Genomic DNA, 22,029 nt, shown 5'->3' on the forward strand with positions numbered 1-22,029 from the left:
GCTCCTTTACGAATGCATGAAGCAAGATCGAAGGGCAAATCTAACAACTACAGTAATTTTGCAGTAGTGATGAGCATCAATCTTATCTGAGACAGAAAAATATGTTGGTTTTCTGGCTCGGTAACAAAGTCAGGTGCTGCGAATGCTACTGTAGTTTGGTACTAATATGCATAATTGAAGGAAATGCTAACTTAGAGGTAAAAAGCTTAAAGATGTGGTGTCTTCCCATCGGAGTTCGTGGATCCTCTAAATTTGCCCATGTCCCTGGGGCTGGGGATTCCAGACGATGACACCTGTGGTCAGTCTGCAGGCAGCTTCTGAAGAAAGCAAAGGGAGGTTCAGAGATGTGCACAACTGGCCCAGAGCCACACAGCGAGAGGAACAGAGCTGAGACTGGGCTCCAAGTCTCCCACGTGGCTTCAGTCTCTTTAGGAACATTGTTCTACATCCTCAGCAGTCCGTCCCTTGCTGGGCCGGTTTCCCCATCGCAGCCATAAAGGACTTGCCCTACGTCAAGTTTTTCAAACTTCTGTAGCTACCAGACCTGGTCTTCAAAAGAAATCTTGTGTGGACACATAGACACATCAGAGCAGCGCCGCTGAGGGGGCCAGGGATCCTGGGGCTGATGCTCGTGTCCTGTTCCCTCTCTGCCATCCCCAGGCTCTGAGGAGCAGTTAGGAAACTGGCCTGTCTGATGTTTCTCTCAGCCTGAGGTCCTGCCCTGACCAACTGGGTGTATGCCCAGCTCTCTGGAATTCCGGCTGCCCAGGACAAGGACCCCTCGGGCCATAGGAATGCCTGGACGCCCTGCAAGTGTCCCGCCAGGGTCCTATCTGTGGCTGCCTGCTGGGGCCGAGAGGGCAGCCAAGACCAGCCCGAAGCTCCATCCTGGCCAGGCTGTAGAAACCAACTCGCCCGTCTCCTGCCAAACCACGTGCAGAGAGCCCTGTACACACCAGTGGTGTGCACCCCACCCCCGAGGACATGCCCCAGTGTCCACAGCTGCCCACTGGGCAGCCCGCAGGGTGCTGTCCAAGAGCACGGTCAGTCGAGAGGCAGATGGGCGGGTTCACTCTGTGAGGTTCCAGGCAAAGCTTCCCTTTCCGAGTCTCCGGAGGACATGAGTGCAAGGACTTTCCAGACTTCTCGGGTAAGAATTTGTTAAAACCAAATTAAACCAAATTCCCAGGCCCCATCCCAGACCCGCTGAATCAACGTCTCCAGGAAATGGGACTGGGAAGCTGCGTTTTTTACCAAGAACCCCAGGGGACTGTGGTCATCAGGGAAGTCCGGAAATCCTCCATGGGGAGTGAACTTGGTCGGAGGTCAGCGGTACCTGGAGAGCTCTGAAAGGCTGCAGGGGCTCAGGACCCGGGCCACAGATGGATTCCATAGCCCCGGGGCTCTGGGGCCCCAGAATCTGCATGTTCCTAAGCCTCGCAGTGACTCTGACGTGACCGTTTCCGAGGCTGACCTTTGGAAGCCAGCGGGCTGGCTGGTTTGAGGAGACTCCTCGCTCTGACGTCCTCATGAGGGCATTCGGGGTTATGGCACTGCCTGCAGACTTGGTTTTGTCAGTTCATTGATCTTGTTTGTTCATTTTGGCTTGCACAAATATTGAAAAAAATATTTAATCGGTTGCCTGTTTAAAAATGACATGATCTTGTCCAAAAATGTCAATTCCCAACTTTCCTTGAAAAGTCTTATCATCCATCCATGTCAGTCCTCAATTCCCACCTCGCAGAAGTGCCTGGCATGGAGCAGGGAGCCCCCTTGGAGAGGGTCCGTACCCCCCACCCGTCCCTACTGCCCCCTATTGTGTTCCCAACTGTCCTTAAATGCAGGCTGCCCTTGGGCCTCTTGTTACACTGTCTTTCAATGACTAAAGCACCAAACTTCTGGGCGCCTGGGTGGCTCAGTTGGTTAAGCGACTGCCTTCGGCTCAGGTCATGATCCTGGAGTTCCAGGATTGAGTCCCACGTTGGGCTCCCCGCTCAGTGGGGAGTCTGCTTCTCCCTCTGACCCTCTCCCCTCTCATGCTCTCTCTCACTCTCTCTCTCCAATAAATAAAATCTTTAAAAAAAATAAAGCACCGAACTTCTAACAGAAATGGGGGAACAAGAGATGGGCCACCCACCAGGTTTGTTCACATGCAACACTTTCCTCGTGCGTGGCATTTGCTGGGTCACCCATGGCTACTAATTGTGAGGGAGCGTTAGGTGCGTCAAAGTCCGGGAAAATGTATGAGACACCGTCCTTCCCCTCAACATCGAGAAAGGGGAGTAGGGCCCTCCTGACCCTCACGCCTGGCTCAGTGCTGAGCGGCCCTGGAGAGGGGAGGGGACACCGCCTGGATGGTCAGAGGTGAAGAAAAGCCTCATCAGACAGGGTGGCGTGAGGTCCTCTGACCCTGGAATGTCCCGGAGCGGACACCGCATGATGGGCCCGGGAGATAATGCACGTGCCGGCAACAGAAGGCGGTGAGCTTGCCCACGCACGCGTCTTGTAAAATGAGACCGTGGACTGACAAAATAAGGCACTGTCAGGAACATGGGCTTAGAACACAGAAGGGTTCGGGTCCCAGCTCGGCCATTCCATAGCTGTGCGGCCCGGGCAGTCCCTTCATCATGGTGCTGAGCCTCGGTCTCCCCGCCCGCACGGAGAACCCAGGGCCGTGATCGGAAGGAGCAGCACAGGACAAAGAGGCGGGAACGAGACCGCAGCTGCATCCCAAGGCTCTGTTTTTAAGCATTATTCCCAGCGGTGCCCCGGGCACGGGCAATCCCCCCCCGCAAGGCTGCTAGAGCCAGTTGAGGGTAAGGGTGTGCGGTGCCAACCGGCCCGAAGCGCCCGGGGTCCTGAGGAACCAGAGCTGTACGGCCCGCTCCTGGGCAAGAGCAGTGTGCTCGGTGCATCGGGCGGAGGCGGGGTACAAATGTGATGGGGGAATCTGAATCACGGGGGAGAAGGGGCCCCAAGAACTCCAAACAAGTGTCCCTAGGGAGGGATCCACGTCCCTCGGGATGTACGGTCCTGCTGAGCATCCCCGCTGTAGACCTTGGGCAGACATCATAAGACAGAAATTCAAAGTGGGTTATAAAGAAGCAGCCTATTCGGTTCAGAAATGTGACCGAAAGGCAGATAAAAGGCACGAGGATGCGTGTACTCTCCAGACAGCCCGATATGAATCTGAGCTCTGCCACCCGCAGCTGTTAGCCCATGGGTAAGTTACTGAACCACTCAGAGTCTGTTTCTCCATCTGTAAAATGGGTACGATCATCACCACACCTGCTCCCTTCGGCTGTGTGAGTTGAATGAGCTCCCATGTAGTGCTGACAACAGGAAACAGCACTCAGCAATCGGGAGCTAAGTTAAAAGAGAAAATTAGCAAGAGAGGTTCTAAAGTATACTCCACGATTTCTTAAAAGCCTGTTTTATCTCTTTGCCTAATGGCTTAAAAAAGCGCTTTTTAGTAAAAAAAAAAAAAGAAAAAGAAAGACTTATAGGAAGTTATCACTCTGCAATAACTTTTATGTTCTTGTTTTGCTCTGCACTAATCTTTTTTGTAACTTATATTGTTTTGCCATTAAAATATTTTATAAAGGGAATCGGGGCGCCTGGGTGGCTCAGTCAGTTAAGCGTCTCCCTTGGGCTCAGGTCATGATCTCGGGGTCCTGGGATCGAGCCCTGTGTTGGGCTCCCTGCTCAGCGGGGAGTCGGCTTCTCCCTCTCCCTCTCCCTCTGCCCCTCTCCACTGCTCGTGCTCTCTCTCACGCGCACTCTCTCTCAAATAAATAAATAAGATCTTTTTTTTAAAAGATCTTATTTATTTATTTGATAGAGCGAGAGAGTACAAGCAGGGGGAACAGTAGAGGGAGAGGGAGAAGCAGGCTCCCTGCCAAGCAGGGAGCCGGATGTGGGGCTTGATCCCAGGACCCTGGGATCATGACCGGAGCCGAAGGCAGACGCTTAACCATCTGAGCCACCCAGGCGCCCCATAAATAAGATCTTTTAAAAGATAAATAAAGGGGCGCCTGGGTGGCTCAGTTGGTTAAGCGACTGCCTTCGGCTCGGGTCATGATCCTGGAGTCCCGGGATCGAGTCCCGCATCGGGCTCCCTGCTCGGCGGGGGGTCTGCTTCTCCCTCTCCCGCTCCCCCCTCTTGTGCTCTTTCTCTCTCTCACTCTCTCAAGTGAATAAATAAAATCTTTAAAAAAAAAAGATAAATAAAATATCTCATAAAGGGGGCCGAGTGAGTTACTAGGCAGACACCCCTCCACTGTCTCCTAGAGCTGACCCCTGGCAGACTCTCACCCCCGGAACTGTGGGCTCCAGGCTCTGTGGGTGCCGCAGGGCAGAACGAGAGTGCAGCTTCGAGCGCCAAGCAGCAAGACTCCCAGGTCAGGAGCCCTGTTCCAACAGACTGAGCCTGGCCACACCGGGTGTTAAATACTTGGAATTTCATCCCTAGGTGACAGAACTGTCACTTTGCCGCTTCTACCAGAGAAATGCCAACGTGTTTACGCTCCCCTCCCTATCAGAAACCAGAGTTACAGTCCAGCCCTTCAAACGACCTGACCCCACGCTCATGCCAAAGAGGAAAAAATAACCAGTGTGCGAGTGTGCGAGAGACAGGTGCTGCCCTCCTCTGGTCAGCCTGTGTGTGCCCGGCATGCACACAGGGCTCACACATGCCATTCAGCAATTAGGGTGGGGCATTACTGGGCCCCAGTCCCATCAACCCCAACAAGTCCCTTGATTAGTCACAGGAGAAAAACTCATAATACACTTTCCTAAAAGTGAGTCCAGGATATGCCCTTTTGGTCTCAAAGAAGGTAGTGTTGAGTGGGTAGAGCCCCTGGTCGAGGACCCCCGGGGCAGCCCCACAGAAAATGACAGACAGCTCAGCAGCTGGGGCTCAGGCATCCTGAGTGGGGGCAGGTGGGGAGTCCCACACTGTGTACCTGTGGGGATACCAGAACAGACATTCCCCCCGGGGGTGCGGGCAGATTAGATGGGAGAGGGTACCTGCCCTGTTTCCACTGCCAAATGGCAGGTCCAAGCCACAGGACTCCCCAAGGTCTCCCTAGTCTCAGTGGGTCTCTGTGGGTCACTCTACCCTGTGCTAAGCAACTGACATTCAGCATCTGGATCCTCACAAGCAGCCTGCGGGGGAAAATACCATTCTCCCCACTTAACTACAGCCCTGGAGGGGCAGGGGGTTGGCCAAGCTCCTACACGGGTCTGGCCTGCAGTGGAAGTGGAGAAGGTCCTGACCCCCCATTCCTCCCACCACTGCCAGGGGGCCTGGACCCAAGTCCCGGCTCAGGGACAGTTCCCCGGAGCAACCACTTCCTGCTGCCTCATCTCCATCACCTGGTCAGTCCTCATAGACCCTGCTCTGGGCAGTGGGAAAACAGGATTCACGCCGTAACTAAGGGGCCCAACCTGGCAGGGTACGCTGTCCGAGCCTGTCCCCTGGATCCTGAAAGAACTTTCTATCACCTGCCTTGCAAGGCTGTTGCAGAGATGATGAGAAATAAGAACGCATTAAATATTTGCTCCTCTCCATCCTGTCCACACTGCTGCTAGAGGGAACCTCCCTAAAACCCCGCATCCATGAGCTACTCCCCTCAATGGCTCCCCCAAACCTCTAAGATCTGGTTTAAATGCCTCCCACGCTACGGCCGCGGATGCTTTTCTAGTCAGTCCCTGCACTGGGGAGGCAGGAGTCCCCCATCCCCAGCACGCAGGCCTAACGCGGCCCACGCCCTGCCACAGGGACGCCCCCACCCCCTCCAGCCCACCCGGAGCTCATCCATCCCCCGTCCCTCCTGGCTCTGGCCTCCCCTCCCCTACAAAGCCTTCCTGACCGCTTCGCCCGCATGGCTCTCCCGGCGATCCGACCGGCTCCCATCAGACTAGGGGATCCCTGGCCGCGGGGCCTGGGGTCTCCTAGACCCTCAGCTCCTAGACTCCCAGGCCGGCTGCCTCGGACGCGCCTGGAGCTCCGCGGCCAAGGAAGGACCTGGCCGCGGGCCAGAGGCTCGTCGGAGGCCGGCCGGGCGGGGCAGGGAGAGCCGAGCCCAGGATCGGGAGAGAAGCTCCCCTCCGCTGCGCTCGGGCTTCTGCACACTCGGGGGAGGGGAGGCAGGAAGTGCTAGGGGCGCGCGAGTCGTGCCCCCGCGCCGCCGACCGCCCGCCGCAACCCGGAGCTGTGACCCCGCGCCCCGCGCGCTGCGTCCCGGCGGGCTGCTGTGCGGACCAGGCGCCGACGAGGCTCGACACCGAGCCCTGGGCGCGCGGACCAGAAGCGGGGGGCCCCGCGCCGTACGCCCGAGGGCGGAGGGGCTGCCTCCAGGCACAGGCAGGGGGCCGCCGGGGGCGCGGCTTCGCCCCCCGGCCCTACCCGGTCCCAAGCCCGCGGGGGGCGCGGGGGGCGCGCGGGGCCGGCCGGCGGGGAGGGGCGGCCACCCACCTGGTGCGGGTCCGGGGTCGCCGGGCGCCAGGGCGCAGAGCAGCAGGATCAGGGGGCGCAGCCGCGGCGCGGGGCTGCGGGCGCTGCGGGCGCTGCGGGCGCTCGGGCGGCCGGGCATGGCCAGGGCGGGCGGCGCCGGGGTCGGGGGGAGAACCCCGCGCGCGGGCTCTCGTCCGTCCCGTCCGCTCGCTGTCCGGTCCGGGTCCGGCTCAGGACATGCCCGGCCTGCGCGCAGCTCCGGCGTCGGGACCCGGCCTGCGGCAACAAAGGCTGCAGGGCCCGCCCCCTCGGCGGCGCAGGAGGCTCCAGGGACCGAGAGCCCGACGGCGAGGAAGAAAGAAAGAGAGAGAGAGAGAGAGGAGAGGAGTGAGGGAGGGCGGGAGGGGGCCGCGCGGCCAAGCCGCGCCGCCCCGCCCCTCCCGCGGCCCCGCCCCTCCCGGCCGGCCCCGCCCCGCAGCCCCGCGGGCCCCGCCGGCCGCTGTTAGGGGGCGGGCCCGGGCCGGACGCGCGCGGCGCCCCCCGACGGCCCGACCGGCCGCCCGGCCGCGGGCGTCCTCTGGCGGCGGAGCCGAGCCGGGCCTCGGGCCGCGACCCTCCAAGCCCCCCTAGAAGCCGGAATTTCCGGAATGTCGGCCTTCCCCGAACCGGCCGGGCTCCCCAGGAAAAGGGGTCCGGAGGCCTCCCGGGGACCCCCGGGCGGACTCTGCTCCAAAGCCGGCTCAGGAGAGAGGCCTGGCCGGTGGGCGGCGGCTCCCACGCGAGGCGGGTCCCGCAGCCCTAGCGTCCAGTCTCCGTCCTGCGCAGCCGTTGGGTTAGCGCCGGCCGAAGCGGGGTCCCGCGGGCGCGGGCCGGCCATCTGTCCTGGTGGCCGCCGCACTTCCTCCTGTGCTCGCAGGAGCCCGCTCCCAGGACACTCCTGCCTTCGCTCACCCTGGCCCTGCGCAGGGACCTCCTCGAGTTCCCGGCTCGGCAGTGGTCAGCTTCCCGCCCCTGCCCTCTGAGGCCCACACACCTCCCCGCTGAGACCTCCCCGGCACTGTCCCTCATTCCTGGAAGCTCGCTTCCGGCTCCTGCCGTCCTCCTGGGACTCAGGAAGCCCTGGCCACTGAGTTCCTTGACGTCCTCATTTCCAGAGACCTTTCATCCCACCTCTGCCACCAGCCCCCATGGCCACAGCCTAGGCTTGTCACCCCCAACTGCCCCACGACTGAAACCTGGGGACCAGGTGCCCTTCAGACCTGACCGTGGACTTTCCCACCCTCCCCCGACCACCCTCCTCATCCTGTTGTGTGTGTTCTTCCTCTGGTCCCGAGTCACTTCTTCCTCTGCCCACCTACCAGCCCCTCCTAGCTACATTCACTGCTCGACCCCTAGCTCCCACCCAGCCACCTTCCATCCCCCCCTCACCCCCAATGCAGGGACAATGCACGCACATCCAGCCACACACCCGTCACCCGGTGCACCAAGCATCTGTGACGGGCACTCAGCGGTTTGAGACAAAGGCTTCCACCCTGCCCCTCTGCTCCCCTTCTCAGTCCCCCTTCTCCAGGGCGTGTCTGGACCTCTCCCCTCCTGTTGGTTCCCTAGGCTCACCCCTCCTCCAGCCTCCGTTTTGGTGCCTGAGCCCCTGGACCCTGCTCAGTCCTCATCTTGACCTGCCCTGAGCATTCTAGAGATGCCCCCCACCCCACTCCAGCACTCCACCCTCCTTGGCCTGGCCCATCGCCTCCTCACCCTGCAGATGTAGCGAACGACATGGACACAGTGTCCGTGGTCAGGGGCCCTCACTCCGGAAGAGGACCCCAGACCACGGGCACAGCGACAGACATTGAAACAAGACCCACGGCTGAGAGGGGCTGCAGGGGAATAAAGCTGGGAGACTGGAGGGTGGTCAGGGAAGGCACCTGAAGATGGGCCCTTTGAGTGGAGCCACCAGAGTGATGAGGGCCAGCCATGTGCTGTGAAGGCAAAAGGTGGGCGTAGACCTGGTACACCCGAGATTTGTCCTTGCAGACGCTGAACGTGTCAGCGCTCACGGGCAGCCTCCCTTTCCCTTCTCAGGGCTCCCAGAACACCCGTTGCCCCGGCAGGCATGGCACCCATCACACGGAGGGCCTGTGGTCTGCTCGTGGGTCTGCGAGCCCCACCCACTGTGAGATGCAGCGTCGGGTCTTACTTGCCTTCGTGATCCAGCCCCCAGCACAGTACACCCAAGAGACGAAGAGGATCGGGCGAGGGGACACACAGCCCTCCCCGGCCAACTCCATGACCTGCGAGCCTCGCGCCTGTGGCCAGCCACCAAGGCCCACACCGATTCGAGGCCTCTCGGAGAGAGTGGGTGTTTTCAGGCCCACCTGCTTCCGCTGCAGTCCTGGGTCCTGACCTTTATCCTGTGTGCACCTCCTCACAAACCAGGCTGGACAGCTCGCGGTACAAAGGCATGATGAGCTCCGTCCTGCCCTCGGGACGTGCATAATCACCCAACCGGAAAAACAAGTCCAACTCCAAATTTGGGGAGCAAAGAGTACATTTTGAACAAAGCAAGAGAGATGATACTTCAGCATGTTTGATGTAATTGTTCAGAACGTCCAATTAGAGTCCCCCTCCCAAACCTTGACAGATTATTTTATGTTTGTTTGGTTTTTTTTAAAGATTTTATTTATTTATTTGAGAGAGAGAGAAAGCATGAGGTGGGGAGGGTCAGAGGGAGAAGCAGACTCCTCGCTGAGCAAGGAGCCCGATGCGGGACTCGATCCCGGGACTCCAGGATCATGACCTGAGCCGAAGGCAGTCGCTTAATCAACTGAGCCACCCAGGCGCCCTTATTTTATGTTTTAAATGATCACTGTGCCACGCAGCCCAACATTCCCAGTGAGATTTAACTTAGCTAAAACGTGATCAGAAACTCATCAAACTAAATCAGAAACTGGAAGTATTCTGCTTCTATACATCCATGTATATGTAGGTTGCTTGAAAGGTGGCGAGCAGAACAGAGCATTGTCTATTTAAGATTACAAATGAATAGGTAACAGTGACAAAACGAGGCACACAATTTTTAAAAATTTAATAAAAACTCTGGGCCTCAACCGTCGTATCCGACTAACAGAGATGCTGATCCCCACTCCCCACTTCACGGGTTTTCTTGGGCGGTCGTTCTCAGCCAGGGGTGATTTCACCTCCGTGGAATTTTGCAATGTCTGGAGACATTTTTGGTTGTCACAGCCAAGGGGGAGGTGCCACGGACATCCGGTGGGTAGAGGCCAGGGATGTCGCCGAACCTCCCACAGGGCACGGGCAGCCCCACCGCAAGGGATTACCCAGGGCGACCGTCTCTAGTGCCCGGGTTGAAAATCTCTGGTTAGTGGAATAAATCGTCTGAAGACACGTGTGGCAAACCAAAAACCTTATGTTCTAGTGTTTGGCTTTACTTTGCGTTTTTTGGGTCAGGCAAGCACAGGGTAAACATACTTCACACACAGTGAAAAGTAACTCTTCCTCCCAAAGCGGGTCGTCCCGGCGCCTCGGTGCTCCTCCCCAGGGGCCGTTTCTGCCTCAGGCTCTCACGAATCCTCCCAGGACCGCACACATCCGCTCTATCTGAACCTGGCTTTTTTCACTTGACAGCGTAGCTTGGACATGGCTCCACATCCTTGCTTGTGGATCTGTCACAGCATTTAATGGCTTCTTAGCATGGGGTGCACACACCGGATCGCGAACTGCAAGAGGGGACGAAACCTTTGTTTTACCCACTCATGTATTCTAAGCAGCAGGCTCTCGCTGTGACCATCCTCCGTGCACGAGGGTGACTACATCGGTGGGATCAGGTCCAGCACCAGGCTTGCCGTCCCGGGCATGTGTGTCTGTAACTTGGGCAGAGAGACAGGTATTGCCAAATCAAAGGCACTTTTTTTGGTGGGTCTCTCCCACCCCAGTACATTGCAAGAGTTGCAGAAGTAATTCTAAATTCCGGTGTAGGGGGCAGATTGCTAAACAAGGATACCCTAAAAGCCCCCTCCGTGGGACAGGCACTGGGTGTTCTCAATTTGTCACCATCTCTGAAGCACAACACCTTCCCTGCCAACTACCCGGGGCCTTGGGAGGGTGGCCTGGCCCCTGCCGAGAGGGACAACAGCATGGGAGTCCCGGCGGCTATCCACCTGCAGAGTTCTGAGCCATCGGCCGGCCGCTGCCTGGCCAGCAGCCCCCTGGGCAGTGAGAACGGTCATTAGACAGAGGTCAAATGTGACATCAAACATGCACCGAGTCCCATGTGCTGGCCCAACGCCCCACCTGCAATGTCTCAAGTGTCCTGCTCCCAAGGTGAAGTAGAGGTCATCACTATCCTCGGTGTACCAGTGGAGAACCGCAGCGCCCACAGGCCATGTCATCTGCCGAAGGCCCCAGATGTGGGGGTGTCGGGGCCCAGCCGGGCCTGCCTGCGGCACCTGGGTCCCTGGCCGCTGCGCGCCCTGTCCCCCCAGATGGCCAGTTTGGACTGCTGTCATCAAAGGGGCCACTGTGTTGCACCTCCTCCTTCTGGAGCTGTTTCCTCGGGCAGCTAGATGCGTGGGAAATAGGCCCCTTCCCCTTCACCAGGGATTCGCGGAGGCTTCCGTTCACGAGCGCCTCGCAAGTGCCAGGGGCCAGGGGCCAGGCTGAGTCCAGAGGGACCCTGGTGATGGCGCCGCTGTTCCCTGCAGTCCCTCTGGCCTCCACCCCAAGCCCAGCAGCCCCCAGAGGACCGGGCCTGGTCTCACGGGCCGGCACCCACCAGGACCGCAGGAGGAGACTGTTGCCTGCGAATCCAAGCAGCTCTGCATGTGAGCCGCACACCCAGCCTGAGCCTGGCACGAACCTGGCCCCCCTGGCCCCGCTCCCGCCTCTCGCGGCCCATGCACTCCAGCCGCTCATCACCTCCGCTGCTTTCCTTCTCTGTCCTGCCATCCCTTCAGCAATGGGTGTCCCATATCCCTGTGTCTGGAAATAATTTGAAAACTTCTTAGGCTTTTCTGTTGCATTTACTGAGGGCCTGGGACTCTCTCTGCTCATTTATCCTTCAACATTTTTTCCCATGAATTTTATTAACTTTTGTAAAGAAAATACTTGTTTCAACATTTAAAAACCAGAATCTCAGAGCTCCTGGCTGGCTCAGTCAGGGGGAGCATGTGACTGGATCTCGGGGTCATGAGTTCGAGCCCCACGCTGCGTGTAAAGATTACTTAACAATAAAATCTTTAAAAGAAGAAAAAAAGGAAAACAGAATCTTTGCTGGTAATAAAATCCTCGATAAAATAGATTACATGGGCTGTTTTTCTTTTTCTTTTTTTAATCAATAGATTGTTTCTCGCCTTGATTCACCTGACGAAAACTCACATGTGTTGCCTGCAGTGGAGCTGAGTTGAATGAAAACAGCATGAGCCTTATTATGAAATTACTCTCACCAACATTAAAAATGGACCTGGTTATATAATTTGGGGGTTGGGAAGAATACTTTAAAAATGAAATCAACAGCAAAATCTGTAGGGGAAAAAAAGTTAATAGATGTGCCTATATCAAAAGCAAAACTTCTTCCTATTACAATGCTCCATAAATCCAACATCCAAAAACCAGGAGACCTGGAAAGATCAGAGGGAACAGAGAAGACCATCAAGCAGAGAGGATGCATCTCAGACGGAAGCACCAAAATTTCCAGATTGGAAGAGTTTACTGGCATCCAGCACAATGGAGAAAAAGCAAACAGATCCACACAGGAACACAGCCTCCCCGCATCTTTACGTGCCAACACTCAGGTACTCGGGTACTTGAGAAAAGTCACGCCGGGAGTTTCCAGAGCAGGGGTAACGGTCACAAAGACCGTGGTCGGAAATGCACAGGATTCTCTCCAGTAACTCCATGAGCAAGAGACCAGCAGAGCCCTGCCTTCAAAGTTCCCAGGAAAATGGTTTCTGACGTAGAGTTCAGTTCTTGGACTCTCGATCCTGTTGCTAGGATATGAAACATAATGAAAGAGATAACCCCAAATCTGAGTGCAAGGGGATGGGGGCGTTGCTCCTCTGAAAAGTGGGCGAATGTTCTGGGAAGACCCTGGAGAACTGCCTGTAACCGTAGTGGATCACACAGGAGGCTCGGGGAAGACCAACACCTGGAGATCCGGCCGCCGGGTGCCCTGCCACCGGGCCTGCGGACAGCAGGTCCCCTGTGTACCCTGCATGGGCCCTGCACCCCCCACCCCCAGTCCCACTACCCCGTTTACAGCTGCTCGCTCTGGTAGAATCCGAGTCCTTTTATACCTGAGCTAACATTGGCTCCTGTACATGGCAGATGCTTTACCGGAATTTTCTAGTTAACCCTCGAGCAGCCTGCGAGGTGAGAGTTAATATCCAGTTCGCGGGCGAGAGAAATAGACCTTATGTCACTGGCATGCGGTCACACAGTAACTGACAGAGCAGGACCCAGATCGGATCTGCGTGCACCCCAGTGCCAGGCTCCAACCGTCTCACCTCCCTGGCCGCACACACCGAGTTCCGAGAACACACACTGGGTGAGGCTCATCCTCACGGGGGAGGAGGGGAGTGCCGGTCCACGCACACATGAAGCACTTGGCACCTGTCAAATTTGCAAAAGTGTTTGTCTTTTGGGTTTAATTTGCATATATATCCAAGTAATACTTAAAGAGTCAAATGGTGGGCGCCTGGGTGGCTCAGTTGGTTAAGCGACTGCCTTCGGCTCAGGTCATGATCCTGGAGTCCCGGGATCGAGTCCCGCATCGGGCTCCCTGCTCGGCGGGGAGTCTGCTTCTCCCTCTGACCCTCCTCCCTCTCATGCTGTCTCTCATTCTCTCTGTCTCAAATAAATAAATAAAATCTTAAAAAAATAAATAAATAAAAAAAATAAAGAGTCAAATGGTGCTCCACGGAAGCTGGAAAGCCTCCCAACCCGCCCCGACCTCCCCACCACACATGCCCATGGCAGGTTCTGTGGGGCGAGGGGATGCAGCTCCAAGGGGGCTCCTGAGCCAGGCCTGTCCCCGCCGTGGCCCCGCTGTCCCCTGCTTCCCGGACCCTGCGAATCCTGGGGGCTGTCCAGGACCGCTGGGCACATCCTCTCTGCGATCTTCCCAGCACCACAGAGCATGGCGCTCTGGGAGGGCCCGGGCGGCCTTGGCAGGGACTGTGAGGCAGGAGCCCAGAACAGCGCGGCCCGGTGACTCAGCCACCTGTGATCTCTCTGTGGGGGAATTATCCCACCGGGGAAAACACTGGCCACATCACTGGTGAAAAATGATCTATGGAAGTGTTATTTTTCCACCGTCCTAACAATAGCCAAGAGATTGTTTTCAGAAAAGAAAACTAAATGTCCCCAACCTGCAACCCTCTCCCAGCCATGACTGCTTCCTCTTGGGTGGGTCCCGAGTGCAGGTCCTTGGAGATGCTATTAGACAGAGCCACATGGGGTAGAGGGGAGGCACCTCAGTTCCCTCCGGTGTCAATGGGGCCCTGCCCCCCACCTCACAGGGGGCCATAGGGGTTGGAGGAGCCGATTCTTGTGACAGTCCTGGCCCTGGGCCTGGACACAGGGGGTGCTCAGCCAAGGAGAGGGACAGCGTCCCCTCCCCCCGTCTCAGCACTGCCCCCTCCCCTGGCTCCACGCGCCCTCCCGCCTTCTCTAGGCCATCGCCCCCATCCTAGTGAATGCACTTTCCAGCCCATGTCCCCCACTGCCCCTCCAGCTCTGCCTGCCTGGGGCCCACAGGGGGTCTCCTCACAACCAGGGCCCACCCCACAAGGTGTGCTCACAATTGCTGAGTCCTGCAGGCCCAGCTCAGAGCTCGGCCCTCCCGCTCTGCCCCACGACCTCTGCCGCCAGCACTGTGTGTCCCCCACTCATTTCCTCCTTCCCTGTGCTCCCCTATGCCCCTTGAGCTCCTGGGGTAGGACTGATGGTGGTCCAGCTCTGTCTCCATCACAACGGTCCCCAAATGCTGGGCCTAGAATAGAATGGGCAATGTCCTGCAGGCTTTCATGCCACGGTCCTTCACCAACCCCCTCCATGTGTCATGCTTTGCTTCTTGATGTGGGTGCTGGTTTCATGGGTGTGTTTGGTCTGTGGAAATCCATCATCTATACACTTATGACACATGGGCATGTGTGTGGATATTACATTTTACTTAAAAGGTTTTTTTAAATCCTAGGGTGATGAGAGGGAGACTTGAGGTGGGGTGGAGTTGGGGATATAGGTAGAGTGGTCAGGGAGGACTTCTTGGAGGAGGTAACATTTGATCTGAGACCTGTGGGGTAAGAAGGAGCCAGTCTTGGAGCAAACTGGGGAAAGCATTCCAAGCAGAGGGTCTGGCAAGTGCAAAGACCCCCGAGGCAAACAAAGGTTTGGTGCTCTGGAGGGAGGCCCAGGCCCTGTAGGTGGATCCCAGTGCTGAGTGGGTGGGGTTAGAGGACTGACTGGTCAGAGAGCAGGCACCAGATCAGGCAGGGCCTGTGGCCAGGTGAGGAGTGAGGATCTTCCTCTAAATGGGACAGGAGGTCATGGAGGATTTTGGTCAGGGGCGTGCTGTGATCTGACTCTCCTTCTGAATGTGGAGGACCTGGGCTGAAACACCCAACAAGTCATACATGAATGAATGAAGACAGCGGGTGCACAGAGAGCTCTTAGAGTATGAGAACTCAGAGACCATTTTACGGAGAAGGAAGCAGGGACTAGAGAGGACTTGCCCCAAATCACACAGCACGTTAGTGGCCAGAGCACAGAGACTAAAACAGGCCACCTGATACACAGTGACACCTCCCACCAGAGGAAGACATCCCTAGGCCCCAGGGTTGCAAGTATGCTCTAATTTTGTAAACTTGCTATCAGATTACTAGTTCATCCAGGGTCCGGCCCAGACTAGAGCTGAGTAATTGGGTTAATTTCCCCCTTTCTGATCACTGGGCAGAGAATCCCACGTGTTGCTGATTCTCCTTCTCCTGGGCAAGGGAGGCAGAGGCCTAGGAGCAGGTCTGGCTGTGGGGACTGATGGCCGGCAGGAGACGTGGGGAAGGCCTGGCCTCTGGGGACCATGGCCCAGCACCTGGTGGCATGCCCTGCCATTGTTCCTGATGAAGGCAGGAAAGAAGGAAAGAGCTAGGGCCAGTGGGGGACTGTCCACCACAGAGAGGAACCTGGGAACAATGGGAAGAAGGAGGGGGGGAGGGGGAGGAGGAGGAGCAGCGGGAGGGGGAGGATGGAGGAAGGGGAGGGGGCGGAGAAGGGGGGAGGGGAGGGAAGGAAGGGAAGAAGGAGCAGGCCTCCACGGCAGCCAGAGCCAAGGCCTTTCCCCCATTTGCTGGGCTAATTCTCCCATGACCCCGGCAAGGGGTTATCATCATCTTCCTTTACAGATAGGCGGGGTTAATGGGTCAGCCCCGGGACACATGGCTGGTAAGTGACATAAAGGGGACTATGGTCTCCTCCTCCCCTGGGGGCCCTCCTGTCCTTCAGCCCATCCCACGTTCCTGCAGATTCACCGTCTGTCGTATTTCCCTGTTTTGTTTTATTTGCTGCCCGGTCCCTTGCACGAGCTCGTCTGCCGTCTTACCCCCAGCAGAAGACACGGTCCCCGAGCGCGGCTGCACCCCCAGTGCCCAGCAGAGCGCCGGCTGCACACGAGGTGTGCACGAACTACCCGGGGACCCAAGAAGGGGGTAGTTGAGGGAAGGCTTTTCGGAGGGGTGCGTTCGAGGCGCGGCCCGGGTGCTGAGGCGGAGCCAGCCGCGGGGAGATCCGAGGCAGGCCCGGCCCGGGCGCCCGCAGGAAAGCGAGGCAGGTTCACGGAGGTCGGAGACAAGGTCGGGGCGGTGGGCGGGGAGACGCCGGCGCACGCTGGACTTGCTCGGGGCACCTTCACAGACCCCGGACCTCGGGGTACGGCGTTCGCCTACGGGTTTCGTTTTAAAACCCCTGTTGAGGGTCCGTCTCGGTCACGAGGCCTCGTCGGCCACAGCAGGGAACCTGATTTTATTCCCACTGCGCGAGGAAGCCACCGGAGGGCGTTCGGCCAAGGGAGCATTGTGAGCAGCGCAAAGCCGCCTCCTCTGAGAAGGCTTCCAGGCTTTCCCTGGTTGGGGGCCCCTACTCCGAGCGCGCTCAGCGGGCCGCCGCCCGCGGGCCACCCGTCGGCTTCTCCTCCCCGGGCTGCCCCCGGCTTAGTCGCCTCTCAGCGTCCGGCCCAGTGCGGCAGCCCTGCCGGCCTTGGGAACGAGGTCCCGGACACGCGAACGGGCCAAAACGGGGTTGGGGACGCGGGGTGCCCACCGCTGCCGCGCGGGGGAAGCACCTCTATCATGAGAGGGGGCTTCGAGGGCGCGGGGCTGGAGGCGGAGGGCCCGGCCTCGCGCAGCGGGACACGGGTACCCGCTTGATTGTTTCCTTGCCGGGAGGCCCGGAGCCCGAGGAGTCTCGGAGAGGCAGCCAATAGAAGCACGGCCTGGAGGCCCCGGGGCGGGGCTCGGCTGCGGCCGGCCAATCAACTCTCCGAACGTACTGCCGCGCGGCGCCGCAGGCCCGCCTCTCCCGGCCAGAGGGCGCGGCGGGCGCGCGGACCCCAGAGTGGGCGGAGCGGACGGAGGGGGCGGGCAGGGCAGGCGGAGCGAAACGCGGAGGGGGCGGGCCCCGGGGTGGGCGGAGGGGGCAGAGCGAACCCCGGAGCGGGCCCTGGAGCGGGCGGACGGGGAGCGGATCCCAGGTGGGGCGGAGCGGACGGAGGGGGCGGGCAGAGGGGACGAAGCGAACCCCGGAGCGGGCGCAGCGGGCGGAGCGGGCGCAGTGGGGAGCGAGCCCTGGAGCGGGCGGACGGGGCGGGGAGCCCAGAGTGGGCGGGGCGGAGGGAGGGGGCGGGAAGAGCGGGCGGTGCGGACCCGGGAGTGGGCGGAGTGGGCGGAGCGAACCCCGAAGCGGGCCCCGGAGCGGGCGGCGGAGGGGGCGCGGACCCCAGAGTGAGCGTAGCGGGAGGAGGGGGCGGGCAGAGAGGGCGGAGCGGGGCGGATCCCGGAGTGGGTGCGGCGGGTGCAGCTGGCCCTGGAGGGGGCGCGGACCCCAGAGGGGGCGGGGCGGGCGCAGTGGGAGGGGTCCCCGCCGTCTAGGCAGCTCAGGGCCGCGGACCGAGGGCGCCCAGCCTGGCCCCGCAACCGCGACGGCCCGCAGGTGGCGGGGCGGGCGCGGCGCTGGCTCTGCGTGCTCTCGGCGGGCGCCCCCTCCACCGTCCCGGCCGTGCGTACCGCGGGGCGGGTCCGGGCGCCGCTCCAGCCGCGTGCTGCCCGACCGCATGCCCCTCAGCCTCGTGGCCACGGCTCTGCAGGAGGTGCGGACGCTGCCCGTCTACACCGTGAGCGGCTGTCGGAGTGGGCAGGGCGGACGGAGCTGGCTCCGCCGCCAGCTTGGTCAGCACCTCCATAACGTGGGGGCTCCGCCGGGCCGCCAGCAGAGTCCGAGCGCCGGTAGCACGCAGGCCGGGGCAGGGGCGACAGCAGCAGGTGCCCAGCGTGGCCCGCGGCAGCACGAAGGCGGCGGTGAACACCCGCGGACGGCGGAGGGCCGGCCAGCGGGCCCGGGGCGCGGAGGGGGGCGGGGCAGCGCGGCGGGCACGGGCGTCCGCCCCCCACGCTGGCCCGGCGGGCGGAAGCAGGCGGCAGCCTCGGGAAGACGTCGCTGGCGCGGGTGGAGGGCGTGTGCGCGTCCGCACCCCCACAGCGCCGTGTGGCGGAGAGGCGTGAGGACACCCTCAGACTCCAGACGTCCCCCCGGATGGGCGACGGCGTGAAGCCGTCACCCCGGTGCTGGGAGTAGCGAGAGTGGGTGGCTGGAAGAGCACCATCAGCGTGCCCGGGTGGCCCACTGTCCCGGCGCCGCTGCCAGATCCCTCCCCGGCCCCCGGCCAAGATGGCAGCACGCTCCCCTGCACCCGGACCCTGAGCCGCCCAGCCGGTCCCTGGCACTCTGTCTTTGCTCCTCACCCGTCCAGGTGCCCCCTCCCGTTGCCTCCCGGGAGGCCTCCAGGTGCTGGGAGCCCAGCAGAAGGGTTCTAGACCTTGCCTCGATGCCCGCCCGCTCCCTGCGGAAGCTTCTGGGGCCCTCTGCTCGTTTGCCAGAGCCCTTTCTCTGCCTCTGTTGTGGCTCTGGGTCTCTCTGTGCCGCCGGCCCCCCTGCAGTGTATCTGAGCGCCACGCGTGGTCTTCCTTCCCCAGGTGGGGGCGGGCAGGAGCCCGCAGAGCAGGGGGCCGGGCCTGGGAGCGGGTCCCTGTGGGCCATGTCTTCAAGCTGACAGCCGTACTTGAAAGCACGTGCTTTGAGGGCCGAGCCCCCAACGAGGCCAGCTAAGTGGGCCCCCAGGCCCTGGGGGCGCAGCCTTATTTGGAAACAGGGTCCCTGCAGGTTGATGGGGTTAAGGTTGGGCTTGGTCCTAAATCCCACGGCCGGTGTCCTCATAAGGCCCCATGAAGACAGAGATGCACAGGGCCGAGAGGAGCAATGAAGATGGAAGCAGAGCTGGGACATCACCCAAGCACTGCGGGCATCGTCAGGAGCTGGAGGTGGTGGGAGGGCTCTGCCCTGCCCGCACCCCTGTCTCAGACCTGTGGCCTCCAGACCTGAGAGAAGAGAGCACTGTTGTCCTGAGCTGCCCACTTGTGCTGGTTTGTGCGGCTGGCAGCGCTGGGGGGCTAACCCAGATGTCCTGTGGGCCGGCCTCCTGGCTGAAGTCCGCAGCCCCCATACCTTCCTGCCAGCAACCTGCGGCCCAGTGGCTGGGCAGGTAGGACGTGTGGGACTGAGCCACAGGATCGAACCAGGAACCACACTGGAAGTTCGGGCTCAGGGAAACACGGGTACAGTGGTGGCCGCGGGGCACGGAGGCTCTGAGCCTAGGGCAGGTCATGTGACCTCCAGGGGCCTCCACCTCCCTCACCTGGAAGCGAGTCCTAGCGGTCCACTCACTAGTGTTTTCATTCTCCTGGTGGGGATCAACTCACATCCAGCAGACGTTTCCTGCAGGCTGGCTGTGTGTCAGGCCCTGCGCCAGCTGGGGGGACAAGGACGCACATACGCATGCACACGCACACGCACACACACACGCTATTTATGCCCAGAGATTGTCAGATGGGATTTGAAAAACAACCCCACAGTCTAGCTCTATTCTGTGTGCACGGACTCACCTAATCACAAGGGCACAAACAGGCCACAAGCTAAAAGAATGGGGACTGGGAAACCTGAGCCTGAGCGAACACGGATGGTGGGGCTTTGCTAATGTCAGAGGAGGGCGTCCACGGGCGTGAAGGCATTGTGATGGGGAGAGCAGCTCAGGGTAGGACAATACGAAGTAACAATTCTCCAGCAAGATGCTTGGAAACGTTCAGCTTGTATTCACAAAATGGAAGAGCCTCAAATTATGTAATGCAAAAAAGACCAGTACAATTACCTGAGCAAAGGACAAATCCTTGATCGTGGTGGCAGGTTTTTAACACACCTCTCAGTAACCGAGAGCTCAGCAGATTAAAAATCAGGGTATAGAAAATCTCAACAACGCCATTAACAAGCTCGATCAAAGGGATAAGTGTAAAACCCTGCAGCCAACAGAGAATACACATTCCTTCAAGTGTTCAGGGAATTAACTGTGTAAAGATGACCATGAACAGCCACAGAAGAACTTAAACAGAACTAATGAACTCCCGTTATGCAGACCTCCAGCCTCTGATCACAATCCAATAACAATAACGAAACAAAATCCCACATGTTGGAGAAAAACCTTATAAATGATGCAAAAAATAAACCACAATGGAAATTAGGACACATTCAAAACTGAATAATGGAAGTGCTACCAGCTAACATGTCCTGAGTGTCTGCTGTGAGTCAGGCCTGTTCTAGACGCTTCTTACCTCCGCATCCCCATTTCCCAGGTGAGAGAAACGAGGTAAGGCCTGGCTGAGAAAATCATGCGGGGTTCCTGGGAGGCTAAGTGGCAGAGCCAGAAGCCAGAGCTGGCCTGGATGGAGGTCAAGTTCAGAACTCCATGTCAAAACCCACCGGAGAGGAAGTGGCTGCTAGACCAGTCCTACCCGCGGGAGAGGCAACCAGGTGGCAGGTGCCCCGTCAGGAGCTGTCATTCCGCCTTGGGGGCCTCACCCACCACCCCCTGCAGCTCCTTAGTAGGAGCTCCATCCCCCACGTTATTCCACCCGCACTAGGCCCTGCCTGGCCTTTCCCACCTCTCCTCCGTGGCTCACTCAGTGCCTCGTGACCCCCCTCCCAGCCCCATCCTTCCCTGACATCAAGGCCCACCTCAAAGGAGCCGTCCTGGAGCCCTCCCACCGTGTGGGGTTCCCCGGGGCCATGAACTGCAAAGCTGATGCTGCCACCCCTCTGGGTCCCTGCTGCCTGGCGGTGCTCCCGCAAACTTCTCCAAGGACATATTTTGAAGGGCTCTGCATTCAGTTGGGAGGGAAGCGTTCCTAAAGGCTTGAGTTTTATCTTCAAAATTCATCCAGTTTGCAGTCTGTTCTGTGTTTATTTTATAATAAAAGCATCTTCATCCTCAAGTGACAGACTTAGAAAATGCTCCACATATCCACTGTGTAGCACTGTAGAGAACCCCATGTGAGAAGCAGGCACTTGCAGGGTAGAGCCCCAAATCCCCTGCCTCCACATGGGCTCCCTGTCCAGCCTTCTCTGGACCCAGACCCTGCCCAGACCCGCTCCTGCCGTTCCCTCTGCCTGGGGGGGCCAGCCCCACGACATGGGGGGACCCAGACCCTGCACAGACCCGTTCCTGCTGTTCCCTCTGCCTGGGGGGCAGGCCCCGCGACATTGGGGGTCTGCCTGTTCTCCCACCGCCCTCACTCATTCTGTGCCATGATGCTCCGTTGTCTTGGCTGCCAGGTCCCTGGACTCTCAGCTTCCTGGTCTGAACCCCCTTTCCCTTCCATGCCCGCCCTCTGTCAACGCGTCTTCAGCTACCTCTTCTAAAGCGCTCAGGGACCACAGACAGTGGGTTGGACCTGACAAATGTCATGCACGTCCCCGGTTTATGCACTGATAAGTCACACTGTCCAGCCGCCCAATGTTTCGGCTTCCCCCACGTCCTGGGGACCTGGAGGGCACCTGCCACAGGGTGTCCGTGGTTTGCTCCCTTGTGGCCTGACACCCCCCCTGGGCTGAGCAGGAGCCTCCTGAAGCCAGAGCCCCACTTCCCTGCTCTGGATGTCGGGCCAGGAGGGCGTTGAAGACTCCGGCTGAACAGCAAATGAGCATGGCCCCACCCTGACCTTTCCACCTAAGTTTCTCAGCTCTTAAGTCGCTGGTTAAAGTGCCAAGTAAACCGGGATCCCACTTTCAACTCCCTGGGGGTGGATGGGATCCATTTTAAGTGCGGCTGTTGTGCTGAGCTTGCATAATCACCTCCTAGCTCACACACTAGATGAATGTGGGGGGCGCTCCCGCAGGGGGTCCAACTGACTCCATGGGTTATCACAGTTGATGCTCTGCACAGTTGATGAACCGCGGAGGTTCGA

At 59.4% G+C, this 22,029-nt stretch overlaps 1 protein-coding gene across 3 annotated transcripts in view; it reads right to left on the bottom strand.

Moving 5' to 3' along the window:
- ADAMTS7 (ADAM metallopeptidase with thrombospondin type 1 motif 7) overlaps positions 1-6,831 on the bottom strand; it is a 45,029-nt gene extending 38,198 nt beyond the window's left edge. For 2 of the 3 annotated variants that reach the window (XM_064569756.1, XM_064569757.1), the window contains exon 1: positions 6,479-6,831. In XM_064569756.1, coding sequence (XP_064425826.1) covers positions 6,479-6,596 — 118 coding nt within the window. In that variant the 5' untranslated portion in view covers positions 6,597-6,831. The remainder of the gene's footprint in view (positions 1-6,478) is intronic. The other variant, XM_045901679.3, reaches the window with a different exon arrangement.
- Between the last annotated feature and the right edge of the window lie 15,198 nt (positions 6,832-22,029).

Source organism: Mirounga angustirostris, unplaced genomic scaffold (assembly GCF_029215605.1).
Source record: "Mirounga angustirostris isolate CCGP_5_RB_7025 unplaced genomic scaffold, mMirAng1.0.hap1 SCAF_9, whole genome shotgun sequence".
NCBI classification, from domain to species: Eukaryota; Metazoa; Chordata; class Mammalia; order Carnivora; family Phocidae; genus Mirounga; species Mirounga angustirostris.